General features: G+C 42.6%; 1 protein-coding gene across 12 annotated transcripts in view; it reads right to left on the minus strand.

Annotated features, from left to right (window-relative positions):
• PSD3 (pleckstrin and Sec7 domain containing 3) overlaps window positions 1-17,098 on the minus strand; it is a 142,021-nt gene that overhangs the window by 61,105 nt on the left and 63,818 nt on the right. For 11 of the 12 annotated variants that reach the window (XR_004305693.2, XM_085530102.1, XM_085530104.1 and 8 more), the window contains one exon: window positions 3,769-3,812. Coding sequence is in view for 11 of the 12 variants with exons in the window: in XM_085530102.1 (XP_085386228.1) it covers window positions 3,769-3,812 (44 nt within the window). In the remaining variant the exon portion in view is untranslated. Of the gene's footprint in view, window positions 1-2,698; window positions 3,431-3,768; window positions 3,813-17,098 lie in introns of those variants that run through there. The other variant, XM_085530106.1, reaches the window with a different exon arrangement.

Here is a 17,098-nt window from a genome sequence, read left to right on the forward strand (position 1 = left end):
GCAGTATTCAAGCCTAAACTTCTGTGGAAATAAAACTGTGTCATCAATTGGTCATAAACCATGGGATTCTCTTGAAAACTGTATTGTCCTGCTTGGAGGAAGCCATAACTGTACAACTAGCTCAAATGCAGCCATTTGGTAACTGCAGTTTTGTAAGCAGCAACTTGGGATTTCATGTATTATTCCTAGATCACCACTCAGTCTATTTTAAGATGATTATTTTATTACTCCTATCATCTGCAACAGGAAGCAGACATAGTATTACAAATAAAGGAGAACAACAAAGGTCACTGCTGCATTTCCAAGTAGACATGACACAAATCAAACATATTTAGCTCTGGCATCTTTGAAATCAAATTCCTTTTTCTTATCCACCCTACAGTTGGAAATAATTGGTGCAAAAGCCAAAGGAAGAGAAACACCTACTAAACCTGGGCTGTAGAACTGTACACAGTGGGACTGAAGGGATGTTAAAATATCAGCTAATCCATTCAAGGTTGGATCCACCCTTCCTAATCCATTACAGAAAGATATTTGCTCAAATGGTTCATGAAAACCTCCAGTGAATAAACATTAACAGCCTGTACTGTTAAAGCTATTTCCAGGGTTACAAGGCTTACTGATAAAAAGTTTCTAAATGTTAAACCCAAACTTCCTTTGTTTCAAACATAAGGCAACCCACAATGGGTGTGAAGAATAATTTACACCTGTCTCCTTTGCATCAGCCTTTACAACCTGAAAAGAATACATCCAGGTCCCTCTCATCAGTGTTATCTGTTCTCAACATTAATGTTCACGGGGTTTTGAATTTATTTAGTCCTTCTGGAGATGCAGGGCAGAACAAGAGGCAATCATGAAAAATTTTATGAAAAAATTAACAAGCCTTGGGGAAGTTTAAGAAGCATGAGAAATTGAAACACAATAATCATAGCTAAATGCATCAAACTGGGGGCTTCCTGTGATATCAGCACACTGAAAACAGGATGTGTTGGATGAAGTGGATGAAATAACTAACAGTAACTAAGTGGATTCACTGTGGTAAGTATGAATTTTCACCAGTGATTTCAGTGGTTTCTCCTCACTACTTTGTGTTTTACTTATGATTGAGGAAATGAACTATAGTACAACAGACAGGAGAGCTCCAGAATGGTATTCTGTACAGAAGAAATATGGAACAGGATAAGAAACAGAAAAATCATACATCCGATGGTTAATTTTCCTATAGTGCTTTTATAAAGGCAGACAGGCAAGAGGAAATAGCAAATAATCAAAGTAAACAGCAGAACACTTCTTGGCAGTTTTATTGTGAAAAGTAACCAAAAACTTTGGGATCTGGAGGAGAGTGCTCTCCAGATCTACATTTACTCAATGGATTCAGGGTCTGATTCGTTTGTTTAACAGATCATGGCAAGTGATTCACTTTTAATGTTTTGGAGAACTCAAAACTAAAACTACAGCAGCAGGACTGCAACACAATTTTCTCTTCCTGAGCTGTATTCATGTTCCTTTATTATTTATTATAAATTTGTTTCTTTATTATTTATCTTACTTATTATAAGAGAAAATTCCTCCTACAGAATGCCTGAGAAAATAAATGAGGAGCACATCTGCTGATTAAGGTGCCACTGCTATTGACTACAGAATTGGGATTAGTGGTAACCTTTTCTCTTAGTAGGCTTAGGACCAGACTGTAATTCTACTTGAAAGGGACAGTGACCCATTTAGGATGATGATATGTCTAGCTTGTAACTACTGAGATAAGGATCAGGTGGCAGTTCTACCCATCACATTCAATATCATTAGGTTCCCTTGCCTAAGGACTTACTGACGGTCATTAATCCACCAATAATGTACTGACGGTGATACTCTTAAACTGTTGCCTAACTCATAAATAAGAGTCTTAAGAGTCTCAAGGTTATTCTTGCTAGAGGAAAGGTGTTTCTTCATCACATCAGGGTCATAAGGCAGTTTATCCTGAGGTTTTGCAGCCCCATTTCCACATTGCCTCACTTCTCTGCCAGCCAACTCCATCAGGGAAAGCAAAGGGATACTCTTTGGAAAGGACAGAGAAGATCATCCTTAGTTTTGTCACAGCAAAACTGATCACATCTCTATCCCACCCACCTTTCTCCTCAAGAGAAAGTAATGTGTCTTTTCCCTTCAGTTCAGGCAGTCTTAAGGCTGGCTGGAGGTACTTTACATCAGCCAAGAGATGTGTAATAGTGAGGAGAGACATCTTCACACACCCTCTTCCAGACGGACCTCTCAGGCGTAAGGCTAAAGGCACTACCTCTTCAGCTTTGTCAAAAATCAGCTTCACTTCTCACCATAAAAAGTAATTTTCACATCAGTTCCAGCATCCTTCTGAGTTGCTTTACATCCATAGCCCAAAGTCTTATTTAAGATTCTGTTTTCCCCTCCTTCTAGCCTGCTTTGCTTTTTTTTTTTTTCCTCAAAATAATTCATTATCAAGGGATATGACTGGGCTATGTAAATGCCAAAGGAGTTATTGCCTATACGATACCAGGCTATCTCATAAATCACCTTGACTGGAGCTAATGGGAGCAGAGCCAGGTGTGAGCCAGTTCCTACCTGGAAGCTGCCCAAACGGATTGGACACAATATGGTCTCCTGCAAAGAGCTGAAAATTCTGAGATTGTGAAAGTCATACAGCAGATTCTGCTGGGTCTAAAATATCTATGATATGTGTCCTGCAGAGAGCTCTGATGTTGTGAGAAGTAAGACTCATGCACTCATTGTGCTTCTTATAAGGCTCATGAGACACTGCATTTCTTGGTGACTTTCATTACCACTACAACTTCCTCATAAAGAGGGGATGCAGTCTTAGTTGGGATTAGCAGCCCCTATGGGTGTGGTTTTATGCCCTGACAGGAGAGTCAACTGAAAATTAAAAACTTCAGGAAGATCAGAAACGAGTGGGCTTGCAAGATTTGTGAGTGTTAGAACTGCTAGCACAAAAGATGTATAAACATGTAGTCTCAGTAAGGTGAGGCTTCAGGTAGGTAAATCCACACAGGCAAGTATTTTGTACAGCCAAAATAAATAAAGAAATAATTCCTATTTTACACCAAAATCCACTGCTCTTCAAGAGGCAAGATCTAAACCAGGCTCTTCTACCCATTGCTGATACATCCGCACCACATAAGATCTAATCACAGAGGAATGTCAGTTTAACATGGTCAGAAACAGAAGCTCTTTCTAATCCATAGTATTTCAGCAGTTAACATGTGTTAGCCTGTCACAAGCAGCTAATATCAGCAGATATCAGACTGTTCAATTTATCATCTTTCGTATCAGGTTGTTGTCAGGTTATCCATATTTAATCAGAAGACAAACCAAGACAATAAGCCAACAGCAGGAAACTCAATCCAAGACGTGTGTTTCTATTCAGTGGTTCTGACACAGTGTACTGAAAGATAAAGGGTGAAATCAACATCTGTTTTATTTATGCAGTCATAGGACAATGGAGGATTTAATTTCTCTCTTTTCAGGCTGCAGTTTCCTACTAAATGAAATGTCCTCTTTCCTTACAAATGCAGTTGGCTCCTATCACTAACTCTCCCCTTGCTGGAGAAACAGATGAGGCAGTATTGCCAGGTCATTCATTAACAGAAAAGCAAACTCAGTGCATACAATGGCTATTTTCAACGAGCTTTGGAGCCTACTCAGATACTGAAATAGGAATTATAAACAGATTACTACATGGGTACTTTTAAAAAAATTCTAAATCCCATGCAGTATACTTACACTGCCCATTCAAGCTTCTCATTCTTGATTGAATTGTAGAGGGCCTGCAAAGGGAAAGAAAGGAGATGTGATTATTTTTACCTCTGCTACTCATACATTAATATGCTAATGAAATTTACCAGCAAGTGATCAGTCTCTGATTAAGAACCATACCTGCTTATGGTAAGACAGAACTCTTGAGCAGAAAGTGTTTGAGGAAAAAATAACAAAATGAAGGGCTCAAGAGTACACTCACTTTCTGGAACAGGATTATTTTATTTTTTATTTTTAAATAATCCCAAAAGTTCACAAAATCCACAGAGCTAGGGTCCTGAATGTCACTACAAAATCTGCAGTCACATTTCATTCCTGCTAAACCCAGTTAAGACTTTTTAGACATTGACATTAATGGGGACAAGATTTCACCACGTGGGCTTTCCCATAAAAATATACCAAGATAACTATCCAAAGCCTCTGGACCTTACAGACACCTGAATACTTTCCCTCATTCAGATATAAATACATTTAATTTAAGTGTAAAACAGAAAATAAACTATATGCTATTTTTCTATTTGAAGAACAATATCTTAGACTGCTATCTGCTAACAAAATTACTCTTTTACATTAAAGGACAGAAGCTGGTAGGTTTGACAACTGGGATCCCAATTCTGTTGTTGATAATCAGCCTACAATGAAAAGGGAGGGTGAATTAAGCCTGGGAAGAGATCAAAGAGTTGAGACGGATTCCTTTTGAGAGGAAGGATGTACATCATTTGGATAAGAACATCTGATTTCAGCTCTTCATTAGATGATGCATACAATGGATAAAAGCCTGCAATTACTATAAGCTAATGGATTTGTTCAAATAGGGCACTTGACTCAAGTGAAGTATTTTGGTATGGAATGTCCCTGATTCTCGCGCTTATAATCCACATTTGTGATTTACCTTATATACATAGCTAGATTTACTCCCTCTGGCACATAACTCCTACACAACCTTGAAATATGTTAATGTGTAGAAGAACTGTTGATGCACATGATTACCAAAAAGTAGCACATCAAGTACGAACAAGTCTGAAAATCACATACTATAATAGCTATGACATGCTCAACAGAAACGTTAGCACTTAAATAGTCTTAAGTCTGACCCAAACCAAAAATAATTTGGAAGACTACAGAGTTGAAGCTAGTCTTGTGCCTTTATCACAATGGAATTCACAATGGCAACCCCATGAACATATTCCACTGCTCATCCTATGATCCACTGACTCCCTTCTGTATACTGAATGATCTATTTGAAGATCCTTAATATTCAGCTTTGTGAAAATCTTGCTTGCTTAAACCATACACAAGTAGGTCATACACACCAGTAAAACTTGTTTCATGCTGATGCTGCACATTTAATAACTTTTAGGCACAATGTGCTATAACTATTGAGTGCTCACTGTGTGTTTATCCAAATCTTACTAGAATCCCTAAACCAAAGGCAACGAGCCACACCATGGTGAAAGAAAGGGATTTGCTGGCACTTTGTGGGCAGTTTGCTTAATGTTTGGATGTGAGTTAGCAAGAGACTGTAAGGATACTCTGCAGGCAAAAACAAACAAACAAACAAACAAAAAACCCACAGGGGGCTTACATTTCTCCTACCATGCAGCTAACAGTCTTGAAGAATTACATGCACTTCCATTTTTTCTGCATAAGCAGAAAAACAGTACTGACTGCCTGGGATTGCCCAGTACTTTAAATTAGAAGCCACAACACTTACAATGATTTGTTATTATTTTTGACTTAGCCTTTTTGCTCTATTACTATTAAAGCATTCTCCTATAGATCGAAGACAGAAAGCTATTTCTCAGTACAAGGTAAAGAGACAGAATTTTTCCCCCGTTGGCTGGACAAGCTTTTGCAACATAGCCTGCCCTCAGGTATTAGAAATGCCTCTTGTTGCTTTCTGGCCTAAATGCTACATGGAGTCACAATGCCCAGAAATGAACACTTGCCCTGTGCGGTATTGCTTTTTATGGATTTTGCTGCTAAGAAGGTCTGTAAGGATCACTGCAGCCAAAGAGCAGGACACATAAAAGCAGAACTCCAGATCAGTGAAGGAACAACAAATGCCCCGGGCTTTTGCCTCGTGGAAAGTGACATGCGCTTGTCTCAATCTTTACATTTGAGCCAAACTCCATTTTCCTTCTTTAGAGAGTAACAGACACCAATCCAGTCATATGGCATACACTGGAAAAAGGACAGTGTCCCCCACGGTGCATCAAATACAGCCTCTCGGCAAGAGTCTGCTATTTGCAGAATGGAAGAGCACACCCTAGAAAGTATCCATGGCCCAGGAAGCTGTGTGCAGAGCATGTCCACTGAGACCTTGGTGAGCAGACCTCTTAAGGGGTGGTGTTGCACCCTCTCTCAACCTTGACCCCTCAACCTACCTCTCTAGCAGAGATTGCTGTGCATTGGCCACTGGATGCACAAGCCTTTTCGCGCTGCTTTGCATTCTTTCTCTAACACTGCTTATGCATTAGCATATTCCCAGTATCTACTGGGCTTTCTCATGATACAAAGATTACTCTCCTTCTCCAGTATTTTACAACCAGTAGCAGACATGGACAACCCAGCACCTGCTCTGTCATTTCATGGCTGTTTCCCAAGACCCTGATTCAGACAGCAGCTCTTTTCAGCACACATCCCTCTGGAGTATGATTAAATCAAACGAACTTGAACACAATCATTTAAATGCTTCACTAATTTGCAACAAAGCTGATCAGAAATTATGGTAGGGACATGGCTTTTACTGTACTCGGCTAGGTGCAAGGATAGGTTTTACAAATTCACTTCTCTTCCTTATTCTCTATACTGGAATATGAAGAAAAGACCTTGATTTAAAGCACAGTTACAACTCGACAACAGTTGGAACTTCTTACCTGCTAGCCTGGGAAGTGTTTGGCTGATTTACCACCTAAGCCAAGAACAGGAGGCTGAACCACAGCAGGGAATGTCAGAACTAATATTTCACTGGTCTCACCTTCCAAGCTGGACTGATACCACTTGGAGACACTCTTTCTCAGCACCCAAGGCTACTGCAAACAAGATCCAGACCCCCAGCTACCAGCTACTCAGCAGTGTCCAATATCACTGCTTTACCTTCTAAGCCATATTACACACCACAAAAATCTATGGCCTAGAGTTTTTCCTTTTCTGAGAAGTGCTCATCTCTGAGTACATCATACTCAGCACTTCTCTGAGCTTCCTCGGGAAACAAGAGTAGTTTTCAAGGGAGAATAAGAAATTGACTGATGTATAAAACAGAATAGTACAAATCATTCTCATCTCCAAAGCTGTTTCCTTTGGCTACAATTTGACCCTTAACAGCTCGTAGTGTCTTTAAATAAATAAATAAAACAAACAAATAAATAAATAAGAATAAAGGGTGATTTCTTTGTTCATACACTGGACAACATATGTGGATTTTTTTTTTTTTCTTTTTTTTTTAAAAGCAGTAAGCAGAAAGCAGTAAGCCTATAGCTCCATGAGAAGTCACTAAATTACTAAATTCCATCCTCAGTTACCCTTTGGTGGGTAAACTAGAAATCTAGATTTCAGCAATCTCTCAGCAATCAGTAACTTTATCACAATTAGAAAGAGAAGCAACACTATGCAGACAGCCCTCCTGAAAACTCCCGTTTATTTACAAAGCTGACAAGAAAAAAACAAACATAAAAGGTCACTTTGCATCATTACCTTCCTCAGAACCCCGACACATGCAAAAAACACTGAACCCATTTAAGCAGGCTGCTCTTAGCACCTGCCAGCTGCCTGCTGTGCTGTGAGTCAGTCTCTGCATGCAAAGCAGAGGAAGACACAACCAGGTGCGCACACAGGGACAAAGACGTAGGGAAATGCAAAGGTACTCATCAAGGTAAACTGTTTAGGGAAAAAGGCCTGGCCAGTAGAGCACAAGGAAATGAATATCTCTTGGGGCACTGTGTGAGTCCTTCCTTCAAAAGGCCAAATAAGATAAGCTCTTGAAGCACAGTTTCTGTAATTGCCAGCTTACGGTCACACTTGCATGTATCCAGAAAAGCCTGTTAAGAAGAAAATATACCTCTGGTACTTTTTAACACCTGCTTTGTGCACAAAGGGGAAAGCACCAAAATTACTGCCAAAAGCAGGTAAACAGGCAAAACCAAATCCAACTTTGTAGAGTCACAATCACCCAGATCTTTTTTTTTGTTTTGTCAGATTCTCTGCTCACATCCAGTTTTGCCCTGATTTCTGCAGTCATTCCTGAGCAAAAACCATATGACCACTGCAGGAAATGGAAACATAGTATATGGAAAATATAGGTGAGGTGATTGGTGGTAACCAACATGGCTTCACCAAGGGCAAGTCATGTCAACAAATTTGGTGGCCTTTTATGATGGAGTTACAGCATCACTGGATAAAGGAAGAGCATCGTAGTCATCAGTTTCGTGGAATTGGGCAAAGCATTTGACACTGTCCTGCATGACATCTCGGTCACCAAACTGGAGAAAAATGGATTTGATGGATGGATCTATCAGTGGATGAGGAGTTGGCTAGGTGCTTGCGCTCAGAGTTGCGGTCAACAGCTCAGTGTCCAAGTGGACCATTCCAGTGACCAGCGGTGTTCCTCAGCGATCAGTGCTGGGACTGGTGTTATTTAACATCTTTGTAGGCAACACTGACAGGAGGAATTAAATGCACTCTCATTAAGTTTGCAGACAATTCCAAGCTGAGTGGTTGAAGGGAAGCAGAGGGAAGGGATGCCACCCAGAGGGACCTGGACAGGCTTGGGAATTGGGCCCATGCCTACCTCATGAAGTTCAACAAGGCCCAGTGCAAGGTCCTGCACCTGAGTAGGGACAATCCCAAGCACAGAAACATTTCAGCAGGAAATGGCTTGAGAGCAGCTCTGAGGAGAAGGATTTGGGAGTGTTGGTTGATGAAAGACTCAACAAGAACAGGCAGTGTGTGCTTGCAGCCCAGAAGGCCAACTGTATTCTGGGTTGCATCAAAAGAAGCGTGAGCAGCAGGTCAAGGGAGGTGATTCTGTCCTACTCTGCTCCCTCAAGGTCTGGAGCACCTCCCTTACAAGAACAGGCTGAGAGATCTGGGGCTTTTCAGTCTGGAGAAGGCTATTAGGGGACCTTCTAACAGCCTTCCAGTACCTGAAAGAGGCCTACAGGAAAGCTGGGGAGGGAATTTTTATAAGGGAACATAGTGACAGGATGAGGGAAAATGATTTTAAACTGAAAGAGAGTAGATTTAGACTAGACACAAGGAAAAAACAAAAACAAAAAAATCTTTACTGTGATGGCTAAGACACTGAAAGAGACTGCTCAGAGAGGCTTTGGATGCCCCCTCCCTGGAAGCACTCAAGGTTAGGCTGGACGGGGCTTTGAGCAACCTTGTCTAGTGGGAGGTATCCCTACCTAAAATAGGGGGATTGGAACTAGATGATCTTAAAGGCCTCCTCCAACCCAAACCATTCTATGAGATGCACCAAATGATCTTTACAGCTTCCATCACATGCTCCAGCTAGGCAGGAGATGGAGGATGAAGCTGCAGCTGTGTTCTTAGAGGCTGGCCAATGTCACCCTGCAGCTACTGTCACAAGTCCTGTCTAAAGACATTTCTCCTTCATTTCAGGCTGGTAGCAGAATGGTTGATTTCAGGTAGACAGGTCAGCCCCAGGCACAATTCTGGACAAAGATATCCTATTCCAGCTAGCTAGGGCCAGCTAGCACTGGAAAATGCAGTCTGTGCATACCTTCAGGCAAGATGAATTCAGAAGCATCTCCTCCATCTGTCTCCTTTGTGTTCCATAGGTGAGAACAGAGTGAACCTCACTCCACTCCCTTCCAGCCTGCATGCCGATGCAGCTCTCTCACTCATTCAGAACCAATCCATCAGCTCTACCCCAATGACTACAGCAGTTAGCCAAGCACCAGCCCAGCTCCCATCATACACCATTTACTGTAGGAAGAAGCACAAATTAAGAAGCAGACACTACAGGAATGAAGTAGACTGCAGAAGCAACAAACACCAAGCATCACAGATGTCTACATACAGTCCTGATAGGTGTTGTACTTAACATGCCAGCCCTTTGGACCATGGTATCTCTCAGTGTCACTACCTTCTGACAGGTCTGAACGGACTAAGATATGTTGCTATATGTAGATGTATATACACCTTGAAGGATGATCCTCTCCCAGAAATATTAGCTGCATTTGATCTACATTACTTCACCATCTCCTATTCGCTACCTTCCCCCAACATTCAGATCTTTACATTTTCTCCTCCCTTCATGCATGGATCTGTAATGCCTAGTGAGATAAGGACTCAGAACACTGAGTGCCTGAAGCATCTTGCCAGCCTCGAAGTCTGCTCATGTCCAATGCCTTATGCATTTCCTCCTTCTTGTCACAGGGGTATAGCAAAGGTGCCAAAGGAGTACCCCAAGAAGCCCATAGGTTTAGTGCACAGCAAGGCACGTCTGCTGATATCACTCTCAATTTTATATTCCACTGGTTTGTACAACAAACATTCTTCTAACAAGCCTGCATACATTATTCATAAAACAGCACAGAGCTGTTCAGCAGCATATGGAACCAATGAATGTTGTTTTGGTGTGGGTGGAGATAGGGTTGATAGAAATGTTTTAGAGAGAAGGAAAAGAGATCATTTCACCCAGGGAATTTCAAGTGCGTCACCAACTGGAGAACATTTCTAAGAGAAACTCCTCTGTTAAAAAATCTGGTTTATGTGAAGAAGATGGGGAATGGAGGAAGGAAAAAAAAAAAAAAAAAAAGAAGAAAGACTGTGTCAGATACGTCATAAAACAGAAAAGGGTGGTTAGCCAGGGCTCCCAAGAGCCAAGAAATTAATGCCATACAAGAAATGCTTCCTCTGTAATCCTGACACAAGGGGGTCGCTAGAAAGATTTGTCCTGTACTGGCTGGAGTGCTTCTTTAATGGTACTGGTAAAGGCAGCATAGTGAATTATTAAAAATGAACAGAAAAAATGCTAGAGCAATGTTCCTCGATAGTGAAGCACCCACACCTCTAATAACAGGAACTGTTTTACTAGACTTGTGCATTTGCAGGCAGGACAGGTACAGGCACTCTGCAATTCTGTCCATGGCTGCAGGAAATCAGTGTCTGTCAGGAGATGAGATTGCTGAGCATGCTGGATCACAGTGAAGACCCGGAGGTCCTCCAACTCCTTTTGCCTGCAGGCTGGGTTTGACACTACTCTCCGGAGAATAAGAAAACATCAGTTTACAATATTCTTTTCACAGGTTCTCTTGCTGACCTGAGACTGATACCTGCCTATAATGTTCACCCAGCACGTACTACCTAGTGAAGCCTATACGCGCTTTGTGTTCACAGAAACATTTCCTAATTTTTTACGGAAGATAATGGGTCTTCAGGCTATCTGACTTCTTTGACACTGGCATCAAGCAGATCTCACACACAGTCACCACACTCATGTCTTGTTCATACTGGCAGGAGCACAAGGATATGTAATACTCCCTAGATTAGCAAAATAGACTGTGATGTAAGTGCAAAGGCATCAGTGGAATATAGTTCTGGGGCATAAATAGATTAAATCTGTCTCTTATTCCTGGCAGTTAAAACAGTTACAGAAAGAGGTCCTGAGTACCATAGTTCCTTTGTATTGGGAGCAGTTAAGGTACAAGGTGGTCCAGACAAAGGGGAAGGCATGTCCAGAGAGGTATGACAAAGGGCAGACTTGAAACTAAAATCTCTGAGACAGATGGGATTGATATGGTACCATCATTCAAAAAATAAAATAAAATAAAATAAAATAAAATAAAATAAAATAAAATCCAGCCTAGAACTGAAGACATTTTGTGAGAGGTGATGTACAAGCATGTACACATGGACTTCACTGATTAAAAGACCTCCTTCGCAATGGACATAGGCAATAACTTCCAGTGATACAGCAGTTGAGAGCTAAAACTCAACTATAATATCAAGTCCCTAAATTGGTGACAACTGAATAAAATAGTTGGTCAGACAAAGAACAGCAGGGGGAAAGGATCCATGGAAGGAACAGGGCTGTCCAAAATTACACATCCAATCAGTGACAGAGCCAAAAATACAAATCTCACTTGCAATCCTGTCTACAAGAAACGTTACAGCCTGTAACAGGGTCAAAAGCCGGAAAACAGATTAAGAGCAATAAACCCGTGCATGCTTATGATCTTATCAGCTGGGCAGGTACCACTGGTGGGCAAGGAAGGAGCCTTCTCAGCCCTCCATAAAACAGCCTTTACAGGTTCTAGGTACTTCACAGATACAAATATCTTAATATGAAATAAGGCAAGAGAACCACAAACAAAAACAAACCTGCAATATACTTTAAAGCACTTGAGCCAGAAGCTCAAGCAGCTGTATCCCTCACCACAAACTTCTATGCTCAGCACTTAGGAGGGAGAAATGGGAATCCCACAGAGGGATGATCACAGTAATCATCACTGCAGCAGCAGCTATCAAAGTGAGATATCACCCCTAGGAGAAAGTCTCCACTCTGAGGACATTACACCATGTGTACACAGTGGACATTAAGCCTGGGACAGGAAGCAGAGAGGTACAGAGATTAGGTGGCTCACTCTCATAGGCAGAAACTTTGTGTACAGAAATCCTCCCAGCAAATAGACTAGAATTATTCTGGTACCTGATATGAAAGCGTTTGCAAGAGTAGGGTACTTGCAAGATCCAGCCCTTATTTTGGCGTATGCCAAGGCAGCAGTATTTAAGTAGGAGACGCTGCATCAGCAACAGACCAAGAATGATGGCCACGCTATTCCTCTGCCATAACCTTTACTGTTACACTGTTTCTTAGTTATGGTGAATATGTCTCTGGAAACAGAAATTCATAAAACAAGACTGAATAAAATATCCATTATTTCTGTGTGCATCGCTCTGATTAAAGCCCTGCAGTTAAGCCTCTGAAATATCATATAACTTGCAATCTAGCAGAGTGTGATCTGCCAGGAACTCATGCACAGCATAAGAATGTTTTCATGACAGCAGAGGAGGTTTCTCTCAGGACAGATAGAGGATTTAGAGAAGGCACAGTACAGGCAGATCCATGTGCATGCATGCTTCTTTGCATGTATGCAGACTCAAGACATGGTTAAACATCTTTATCTGTCCTGAAATACTTCAGCCTCATTCATCATACCTCACCAAATGATTTTGTCTTTTAATCCCAAACAGTCAATTTGCAGAAGGAATCAAATTAGAGGCATATTTGGTTACTGCATAAAGTTTATCCAATCCTTAGAATCACTGAGCATCTCTGGGAGGGAGACAGGTATTAAAGCTCTGCCCAGAGGTTCCCAGGTACCCCTCGGTACTGACAGCATATGGAAAGAAGCGATGCTGCGTGAAGTGGGGCTTGTTCATCTTGGAAACAAATGACTGATTTGGGCAAGCAAACGCTGAACACAACCACTGTAGCAGCTGGACATAGCTTGTGCCACTGACAGACAGGCAGTCATGTATATGCACATAACTGATGCTTTCCTAATAAATACTTGATGGCAATGTTTAATCATGCATGCAAGTAAGAGATGTTTTTATCTAACATCCATACCTACTATAATACAGAGCTGCAGAGAAAGAGCAAAAACTATTTTTCTTCAGAAAACAATTCCCATTAGATGGATAATCGCAAGGACGCCGCTTGCTAACTCAGTCTCCTTTCCCGAAGCTCCAATTAGCATTCAGTAGCAAGTTTTCACTGCTTACTACTGCACCAAGCTCAGTGACAGGGCATTCCTTTAAAACCCAACCACTGCCACTGCACACATCAGACCTTTTTTCCACTTTCAGTCTCTCCTCAAGCCGAGATCTTTCTGACTTGACAGCAACTCTGTGATCACTGCAGATTATTCAAAGCCCTTAATTCCTGCAGAGCATAACATTCTCAACATCATCACCTCCATTCTTAGCAGACAGAAACACTATAAATATTTAGTTATTTACCTTGCTTTCTTTAGTAGAAAACTCAGAAGAGTTGGAGATTTTCATAGATTTTGACCGATGGGATTGCCGCCAGAGGGATTCTTCTCGGGAGTATTTCACTGAACCTGTGGCTCTCACCCGGACTTTGCTGGTGCTCTGAACACTGTTAACTCCAATCATTTCCAAAAGTGATGGGATGGGATGGGGGAGAAGAAAGCTAATGGCACTTCCCAATCCCCTGCAGAGGTATTGGAAAAGGTTGCGTCTGGAGAGCCCAGGCTCAAGCAATCAGTGTTTGCTTAAAAAGCACTAGGCTGTTTCCTCCAGCATCTTCAGGCACACTGTTTTGAGCCAGCCTGATTGTTCCAGGCATTGCTCACGTCACTGAATGGGGGGGGGGGGGGGACCGAAGAAAAAAAAACAGAAAGAAAAAGGATGACAGAAACTCCACCCCTGCTCCACTCTCCTCTCCAGCACAGACGCCCCCTTCATACACACACCAACGGCAAGGAGAGAGGAGGAGAGAAAGATGCTGGAACAAATGCCAGCATACCAAGCAAGAGATTCATTTTCAGTTCACACAGCCACGCTTCCCTGCCTGCAACGGCCTGCCATGCTCATTACTGTCTGAAATAACAAAGGACGCTGCAAAAAGAGTGTTTAATCACCTGCCAGCTACAGGCTTCTGGGTGTTAGAAATAGTGATGGGTTCCCAAAGCACTGGAAGAACAAGTGAAAGCCCACAGCATCATGATGAAGGGACACACATAAGCCCCATGGAGATGCCCCCATTACATCCATCCTCAGTGAATTTGTTCAGCAAGCCTAAGTATTCTCAATCCTTGGCCAGGGCCTCTCACTCCAGCAGGAGCTTGGGGAAAAGAGATGCTTTCCCCATGGAGTTCAGCAGCAGGGCTGAGAGCAGGCAGCTGCAGGTCCAGCTGTCCCCCTGACATTACTGGCAGCTGTGACCACACCATTCTGCTAGAAAAGCATATCCTCCAGCAACCAATCCTGCTCATGAGCTGCACCTTGCTCCTCCCCAGCAGGAAACCCACAAGACTCCGTGGCTGTGGGGCAACTGCCAACATCCATGTGCGCAGCTGGCACTGCTTGAACCCCTCAGTGGGTCAGACATGCTGCCAGCACCTAAAGTTGCGCTCTCCCAGGCATGGGGTAAGGGGAGGCCGGCAATAATTGCAGCCAGTGCTGTCACCAGGGTGAATGTGCTATATAAGGGAAAAGAGAGATGTTTACCTCGATGTTGCAAAAGCACCATCATTTCTGGCTCCTGGAGACCCAGAGCGCAGCAGACTGCGCATTGCCATGGCAACATGCTACAATAAGAGAGAACTAACTCTACTATGCTCAGCATGGGGTCGCAGCAGCTGACGGACACATGCTGGGACAGGTGGAGCATCTCCTACAAGTGCCAAGGCAGAAGCAGTCAAATGGGACATCATCCCAAACTTCAGAGGGGGAAGCAGATTGTTGAAAAGGCAGCACAAGGAACCAGGGCACAGGACTGCATGAGTACCTCACCCTGGCTAACACGGGCTTTGGCAACCTGGCCCATGACAGGCAAGGCCAGACTAGCAACAGGATCACAGGTCTGGAGGGCCCCAGAGCCTGTTGTCCCATCCTAAGGCACCTTCCACCATATGCTCAGGTTCTTTAGAGAAGCCCACAGATATCCCTCGTTCTGTCTGCTCCCCAGTGAACCAGCAGCATGCCCCAAGAAGCCAGGCCTTACAATCACCATGTAACACACTCACATGCCAGGATGATGGTACCAAAAGACAGGAGGCCACTGCCCTGGCACAAACAAACCTCACTTTGAACCACATCTGTCAGCTCAGTGGACGGCCTCTAGCCTTATCTCATGCCCAAGTCCCACTCAAATTCAGAAGAGCCAAGCCAAGAGCTTGCTTAGTCTCCATCTGTGCCGTAGCACCCAGAACTAAATAAGAAGCAGATGAATTGAGTGGGTGTTTTACATAGTTACACCCTCCCACCCTCCTGCAATCAGGCCTGAGTGGACAAATGACCAGACAGCCACATGTTCGTGGATGCGTTTTTTGCTTACAGAAGACACCATTCTCTCCCCATTATATACCAGCCGTCACCCTTTCCTCACGTTACACTAGGGATACTATAAACACAGATGCTCACTGCGGGCCATGATTGCTTTGGGCAGTGCTGAAGGGAAATGCTCACTGAAGCAGGGAACAAGGAATCAAAATATCAGAACAGAAACACTCCGTAAGAAATTTCTGATTCTCCACAGGTCCAGACTTTGTCCTGCTTGGCTACCAACTTTCCCCATCTAGCAAAGCAACAAAATGCATTTACATTTCCATGACAGTCTGGTCTAGAAAAGGCCATCCTCATCCCACACATAAGCATCACGCTGCAGATGACCTCCAGCCATTCTGCATTAACTGTCTTTGCAAGGTAGGCAACAGGAGACCTTTCCACTCTGGCAACAATCAACTTCACGCTCAGAGCTACTTGCACCACTTCCAAGAAATCATTTTATGTTACTTAACCCAACAGAAATTATCCACTGCTAGTGCAAAAGCTTTTTAAAGAAAATCTCCTTAGTGGAAATACATTGCAATCAAACAGCTCCAGAAGAGCAAAGCAGCAGGTCCCGACAGGTGCTACAGAAATGTCCACAAATCACTCCCTAACCTACCAACCCCCTGCCCAGGCAGAATATTCTTATTCTCAAATTTATAAGGCCACCTCCCCAAGCACCTTCAATGCATCTGAAATAATTATATTCCTTAAATACCACATGCAGACCTAGGCCAATGTGCAATTTGCAGAGCAATTTCATTATTAAACACAAGCTGGACTGAATCACTGAAACATTTCTCTTTCCTTGCCAACATCAAGAACACCTAAGTGCTGCAGTTCCCTATCTAGCATCCTCCCAGCTAAGGTTAGCAGAACCTCAGGCAGGATGGGAACCTGAATTTACAGGGGATCATGTCTGGCTTAGCTGTAAACACAAAGTAGTCCAAAACATCAAGGGTGACAGGTTGCCTGCTGTTCTGGTTTTTTTTTTTCCTCTCATCTCAAGACAGAGCATGGAAAACACCTGTCAGCTCTTAAACACAGAGAGCTCCTTGAGACAATGCTTCTGAAGCCTTAAGTATCTTTATCCTAGGAATTCAGCTATTTTATCAGGGTCCCTAATTTTCATCTGTAAATTTTAATACAGTCATATAGTCCTGACTGAACAAGTAGACTTTTTTTACACAGTGATTGCTTTTCCTTTAGGAAAAAACCTCTCTTGAACACTAGAATTCCCAGG

Source organism: Coturnix japonica, chromosome Z (genome assembly GCF_054131305.1).
Source record: "Coturnix japonica strain WE chromosome Z, WE-NBRP24, whole genome shotgun sequence".
Classification (NCBI taxonomy): domain Eukaryota; kingdom Metazoa; phylum Chordata; class Aves; order Galliformes; family Phasianidae; genus Coturnix; species Coturnix japonica.